The 7,425-nt window shown below is 39.0% G+C and overlaps 1 protein-coding gene across 1 annotated transcript in view; it reads left to right on the top strand.

Annotated features, from left to right (window-relative positions):
- cwc27 (CWC27 spliceosome-associated protein homolog) overlaps positions 1-7,425 on the top strand; it is a 60,079-nt gene that overhangs the window by 26,607 nt on the left and 26,047 nt on the right. Inside the window, exon 11 of the mRNA XM_015391414.1 lies at positions 3,608-3,711. Coding sequence (XP_015246900.1) covers positions 3,608-3,711 — 104 coding nt within the window. The remainder of the gene's footprint in view (positions 1-3,607; positions 3,712-7,425) is intronic.

Below are 7,425 nucleotides of genomic sequence, written 5' to 3'. Positions count from 1 at the left end.
TGAGGCAGAGCAGGATCGTTTCTGCTCAAAGTTGAGACCAAGAGGCTCAATTTGTAGCTAATCTGAACAGTAACAGATACTATTGTTTTTTTAAACTAATGTCTAAAGCATTAAAAGTATTCTTCTCAAAGAAGAGCAAAATCACTAGAATTGAAGCTATACTGCAGTTCCATGAAGTAAATGGCTGGTTATACTCCCAATATGTAGCAGTGAGCTTGTCGCAGGTATGACTCAGATATTTTTGATTTATGCCCTATTTTGAAGCGTGGTCGTCGCTATGTTATTCCATGCCACAACGCAAGAGACCGTCGCACAGAGCTACAAACTAGCGTCCTGCACGGTGTCTGGGATAGTGTCCGAGGTGTGCCAGGTGTTGTAAACGACACTACAGCTAGAGTTTCTGCCTTTAGGTCCCAAACATAAATTACGCATAGTGTAGAGCGGATGTAGAATTGACCAATCAGAGGTCTCCTTTCTCTCTACCCTGCGGCACTGTCTGCGGTCACCTACAATTTTTGGCAGATATTTATGCAGAGTGAAGTTCATTTTGTTCCATTTGTTAATATAAACACTAGATGAACTCCTGCAGTTATCACCTATATGGCGCCCGTTTAGCCGTGCAACATGGTGGAGCGGCGTTGACTTCTCAGCTGTGCTTAGAAGGCGAGGATGTTATGATAGAAAAATGTGAGGCCCTGAGCAAAACAGTTGTAACATGATAGAAAAAGTCAGTCCAGCAATAAGCTTAATAAGGATTTATTAGTTTTACATAAAACTAGGCTTAAGGTAGGCTTAAGCCTAGTTTAAGCCCCCTCTCGACATCTATGCCTACAGTTGACTTCGGAAGGCCTAAAAAGCATGATATAGAACCTGCTGCTTTGCTCCCGACAATGTCTGAATTTAAAAAGTGTAACGTGAGCTACAAAGGAGTAAACGACATCTTTAGATAAAAGTACAGAAAGGAAAAGAAGTGAATGTGAGTCCAGAGCCGCAGATGTAAGAAACAAACGCTTCCATTGTTTGCTCTGGAGATTGCTTCTGGGCCAAGAGCCCAGACTCTGCAGCTTACCTGTGCTTTTGGGCAAGTCAGTGGGACCAAAACGGAGTTGTCAGGCAGTACAACAATATTATTATTTCCTGACATAACATTTCTACTATGCAACTATTATTCTTTTATCTTATGTCAGAGAACAATATCTGGCATTGATGGCCTCCTTTGGTTTGGGCCGTCACCCAACAGGGACAGTACCTTGTGTGAAATAAATGCCTCTGCCTGCATCTGCTGTTCTGTTTAATGTTTATTGGAGAGGGAGGCAATGAGCGTTAATTGTAAATGTTAACGTAGTGCCAATTTGAGCAAAGGAAATATAAAGTCTGTTTATTACCTCTGGCACTAACATTGTTCAGCTTCTCTACTGCAGAACATTTTTGTAGTCGTCATTCCATCACCAAGCGTGGACACTTTAGAGACAAATCAACCCACAATGAATAAAGTACTCAGAGAGAACCCTGCATCCTTCCTGAGAACAAACTTTATAGAGAAATAGCGAGTCTGGGATACAAACCCACTTCTTGGAGTTTATTTTCTCATGATCAGCTTTTAAAATACAGTTAACAAGCTTTCTAGTACTTCAATAATAGCTTTTTTTCTGTCGTTTAGTGGTGGTCTTGACTTGCTTGGTTATTGCGGATTACAGACACAACATCCCATCTTTATAAGCTGATAGTTTTGAAATATTTGCAATTTATTTTTTCTGCCTATTCTTCAAATATTTTTTTTCACAATGGTTTTTATGAAATTTTTCCTGCTTTCTGTAAACCATTTTCCTTTTTAGTCCTAACTTTAAAAAAAAAAATGTTTATTTTTACCTAAATATTCTATTTAATAAAAGCCACACACTGTTTTTATTTTGATGGGGGTTTTTTTCATTTTCTATACAGTTTTAGTTTTAACATTTGTTTTTAAATATATATTATACTTTTGCATACCAGTCAGTTTTCCTCCGTCTACTTGTCACGTTACTGTTGAGATTCTCTGTGCGTCTGTTCCTGTTTGGCTGTGACTGTGCTGCCGCCATCAACACCTTTGTTGTATATGTTCGGGGTCTGCCTGTTTTTCAGTGTGGTCCTGTTTCTCTGACTGTGACTGGGTTGCTTTCTTCATCTTCTGACATGGGAGTTGGTTCGGAGCTCGTCTGCCTGGCTGTGTGTTTTCTGGACAGGGCCATTTTTACAGCTGCTTTTTGTGTCACTGCTTCTGTCTCCTTGAACCCCAGTCGGCCTCCGCAGATGGCCGCTCACACTGAGCCTGGTTCTTTCTGTTAAAAGGGAGTTTTTCCTCTCCAGTGTCGCTACAAGCGACTGGTTTTCTTTAGATAGAAAACTTTGAATCAATTTGACTGGATGATCTTTTGAACTGTAAAGTGCCTTGAGATGACATGAGTTGTGAATTGGTGCTATAGAAATAAACTGAATGGAATTGAACTGAATTTTTAAACTCTAACATCCAAATTTTCCAAATAAGGTGTTTTAATTCTACTTTATTATCCTAACTTTAAAGGGATTCAGTTAAACACGTTAGCCTAGATATATTGTAATGTTCCTATTAATTTCAAAATTGGAGTCTGTTATGCTCATAATTAAAATAATGTATACTTTGGTATATTTTTCACCTGTGCAATGCATGCTGGGTAGCAGTTAGGTCTCATTGGACTTTATGTAACTTTGCTAGTTATCAATGAATTTTTCAAAAATATAAACCTGATGACCGATAATGAAATTTGGAAATGCTTCCTCAATGCTTTTCCATGGCAGTCTTATGCTTAATTATATTTGGGACGACTCTAATCAAAGTATATTTTCTTATTTGCAATTGAAGCCGGTGAAATAAAATGCTACATTTGGCGTCTATTTTCAGCACTTTCAAGGGCAGATTAGATTTCTGCAACCGGACACATCAAATGTCGCTTGGATCTGATCGCGAACCAGTTTTGCTGCTATGCTTCTGTACCGTCGGTCTGGAATTTCTAGGGATGTGCAGCAGTTTCCCCCCAAACAGCAAGGGGGAGCCTATTTAAGAACTTGCAAGAACTTAGGCGGATGGTCACAAGAACTTCGTTTTGGCAGAGACCTTGGCATCTTTATATAATTCGTCTGAGGCATCGTACAAGTGGTTGTACTTACGAATCTCCTCGATTAACCTTTCGTCGTAGTTGTCCATTGTAGTTGTTCTTCGGTTTTTAAAAATGGCGTGCCCTGGCACTGAATCAAGAAGGACGACCACAGAGGCAGCCGGAAAGGCATCCCAAGGACCAATCACAGCTGCTTTTTGTCTGCGCATTTCCGCTTGAGGTCTGCGCAGGTTTGCAACCGTCTGACGCGTACCGTAGTCTGGATTTTTTTGAGCTGCGCAACGACAGTTACAGAACCTCTGCGCGGGGGGCGTGGTCGCGCACAGAGACAGATTTGACAGTTGCAGAGGCTATGCCGTCAGAAGCATAAATTGGCCTTTACCCCCTACCTGTTTATCTATGGTCTAGGACTGGTTGATTTGGTAATATTCTGTATGTTTACTTTGTTTTCATAAAGTTTATTTCTTTGCTTACAGTGATGAGTTGAAAAAGGAGGTCCGACAGCTGAAGAAGGAGCTACAGGCCATAAAGCAAAGGAGAGAGGAGCGTTCAAACCCCCCCGCAGAAGAAGTCAAGGAGGGTATGTGTGTATAGCTTTTATTTGTCTGTATGTACATATAAATGTTTACTAGTGTGACCGTTAAACATTGAATTTATTGCTGCTCCTGGACAAACTGTACATGCGTCTGATAATAACTTAGGAGCCTTTTTTTTTATGGTTTAAAAAGCTCTCTGTCACGACTCCAGCTTTCAGTGTGAACACACGCTCTAAGAGGGTGGTCCACGCCGCATTCTCTGCTAATGTACACCAAGTCAGACAACCCTCTGATTTAGTCAATTAGTTGCAGGAGTTTATCCTCTCCCCAGGGGTCTGCATTTTTGTGTTGAAGTTGCTGAAAATTGCACGGTTAGAAATTGTTGAGCGGTCGCCACAGTTGCGTATCACAAAACCAGAGGGTGTTTGTTCATTTGCAGCTTTGGCCAACGTGAATCTGTTAAAAACCTGACCCTGAATCTCCTCAGGGTCCTCACCACACTGCAGTCTGTCATGCTGTTGTCAGTTCTGGACTTTTTTATTTATTTATTTTTCTGTTGAAACACATTTTTAACATTACAATAAGCACTTAGGCTCAGAGGTTAGCCTCAGGTTTGTGTGTTTGTCTCTCTCTCTTTCTGTGTGTTTGTCTGACGACACAAAAATGGCTTGCAGGGGGTTCTTCTGGGACCAGCCTAGCTGTGGGATTACCATCAGCCAAAGTTTATAGGAAACATGATGGGGGTTCGGTTGCTCAAACATATTTTTTCTCTCCACAAACACGGATTTTATGGTTTTGAGTACAAAACCTGAAACAATCTTCAATTGTAGTTTATTAAGATATATTTGGTGAAAGAAAGCAAACGCCAATTGAATGTTTTTTTCTCTGTGCTGAACAAGAAAAGTTCATTTAGGAGAGTAGAACCCCTGTCATTGTTTTAATAAATACTGTAAACTTCTTGTTTTCCTTGTAAGGTATGTAAATGGCTGCGTTATGAGCTTCCTTACCGGCTCATCCAGAGGCAGGAGTTGATTTTAAGAGGCTATTATTACATCCCCGTGTTGGGAGAAACGGTTAATTCAGTTAGATGGAATCTGTAGATGTCATGGGCCAATGACCACTGCAGGGGAGACGGATGTCTGCCCAAATGCTGTAAATCTCTGCACTCTGCTCGGCCACAGGCGAACACTGTGGTGAGGATTTGTTTCATCTCGTCCCACTGGGGAAACTGCAAAACTGAAAGAGCTGCACTCATTATAGGGCTGATATTGACAGCACCATCGCTCAAACCTGGGTGAGGATGTGCCTGTGGTCGGTCAGTCCTAATGTGGACGAGCCTTCAGAGCAGAGGTGTCAAATAACTAAGTTTAACTACTTCATTATGCTGCTTAAGTAGATTTTTTTGGTATCTGTACTTTACTCGTGGATTTATTTTTCTGATGACTTTTTACTTTTTCTCCGTTATTTCCAGAGATGTCAAGTAAAAAAGTACAAAAACTTTGTTACCTTACTTAAGTAGAAATGTTGCCTATCTATGCTTTACTGGAGTAATTATTTTTAAATACTACAAAAAATATATATCCCATGCACCTTGTTCTTCTCCTTTAAATTAGTTGAGCTGATGTAACGAGTAAATTTAAAATCCGACATGGGCGAAGAAGTATAGTCAAAACTTCTATCATGTTTCTTAATTTTGGTCGATACGATATCATTTCAATATTGCTATATTTAGTGGGGGATGAAGTACTTGACTGTAGTACTTGAATAAAACTACTGATAGTCAAATCTTACTCGATTACAAGTAAAAGTTACTCAGTCAAACATCTACTCAAGTTAAAGTATTGAAGTACTCAGTCTTGAGAATACTTAGGTATTCAAAAATATTTAATTTAAAAAAATATATGTAAATTTTTAACATCAGAACTTTGCTGTATAATTTTCATAGTAATTTTGATTTTATTGATCCGTAGAACCACCTGCTACAAATTCCACACCACAAATTCTACACTATCTGTAAAGAACTTCCATATAAAAATGCCACAAAATAATAACAGCTATTTTTATTATTAATTCTTATTTCAAAAGAAACCAGGAAAGTCTTTATTCTCTTCACACTTTCAATATGGAATAGAAGGTTATGGTTGAATCTATTACCACAAGGCAACAACTCACAGCTTGATAAAATTTATAAACTACAAATAATATTTTCCCTGAGTTCTCATATTAGTGGAATTTCATGCAAAGCTCAAAAAAATGGTGTCCTTATTCAGTCTTAATAGCTGCTATCTTGCATGTTTAAATTGCATTTCAACACAGCAAAAGCAACAGTAGATCACAAAGCTAAGCTGAGCTAAAAGAAACAAGTAACTTTTGGCTTCCTAGAAATGTAGTGGAGTAGAAAGTAAGCCCCCAAAAAATGACACTTAAGTAAAGATACTCAAAACCAGTACTTAAGTACAGTAATCAAGTAAATATACTTTATTTTCTACCAGAAAGTAACAAGACACATAAAACTGCATAAAACCTGGAACATTATCTACTGATGAATACTGTAATAATAGACCATAAGATGTATTACATATTAAAAAATGTGTTTTAAAATCATTAGGCTGTTTTGAATAAAATTAAATTTAAATTCACGTCAACTAAATGCCTTCTAAATTATTAGCAACCATAGCATTCAGGTTCAGTTTATTCTTGGTTAAAAGTTAGCAACAGTTTACAGGTGATTGCTTTGTGTTATATCCCTCATATCCAGCATGCACGAGGTGAGGGTGGGAGGAAAAAAACGCCCCTTTAACAGGAAGGAACCTCCAGAAAAACTAGCCTCAGTTTGAAAAGGCTCCTGGCTCTGTGTTTAAAAAAAATAAAAAATTGCTGGACATCCTCCAATGGATGGGATTGAGGTCAAAGGTCAGAGAGGCTTATACACGAATGAACATTGGATTGTTTTGTGTTTTTTTTGTATTAATTAATTTGTTCCTTTCTTCAATTTTTTTAATGAAAGTAAGTCAAAGCTACATGTCTGCTGTTGCAAAATATTTGAGTTAGGAAACTGGTGTTCCTGGAATGTTCTGAGTAGATAATAAAACGTCTGGGTGATACGTTTTTAAAAATGTAGTAAAGAATAATGTTGCCTCACAGCTTGGCCTCATCCCACCCTGACTTCTCTTCAAAATAGTTTGATTGTTTAACAGATAAGAAATCTTTAATCTCTGAGGAGCAGCGTTTGTCATTCACAACGGCCTTTGGTTGCTACAACATTAGCTGCTTGATTTGTTGCCTTTCAGGGCCCAGGTGACAGGAGAGGGGCAGGAATGCAGTTAGAGAGGCCATCAAGCTCAAAGCTAGGAGCTGCTGACAACAGCTGGAGAGGGTGATGTGTGTTTCTCTTGTAGAACCTGAGGGCATCATCAGTCAGCATGTCCAGCAAATAGGCCAAGTAGCAGAGGTGACCAGGGGAGGGATAGGAAGAAGATCAGTTGTGGGTCTCGTAAATCAGTTTGAAGAAAGTTTACCCTAAAGCAGTGTTGCAGAAAGCACTGTAGCACAAAAACCATGGCTCAAGGATTTTTTTCCATTACAATGAACAGTTGTACATGAGAAGGGTCTTCCTGCTTCATTTTTCTCTCAAAACACCTACTTAGTGTCGTAGGGAAACGGCCGTTCCAACCGTTGCATTTCCAAATTCTCCCGAGTGGTGCACAACTTTTAATAAGCAAATAAAGTAAATGTGATTGGTCGTTTATCAAGAGAGC

The sequence above is a fragment of the Cyprinodon variegatus genome, unplaced genomic scaffold (assembly GCF_000732505.1).
Source record: "Cyprinodon variegatus isolate N-32 unplaced genomic scaffold, C_variegatus-1.0 Scaffold540, whole genome shotgun sequence".
In the NCBI taxonomy this organism is placed as follows: domain Eukaryota; kingdom Metazoa; phylum Chordata; class Actinopteri; order Cyprinodontiformes; family Cyprinodontidae; genus Cyprinodon; species Cyprinodon variegatus.
The sequence above is the reverse complement of the archived record's forward strand: the minus strand, read 5'-3'. Positions and strand labels throughout refer to the sequence as shown.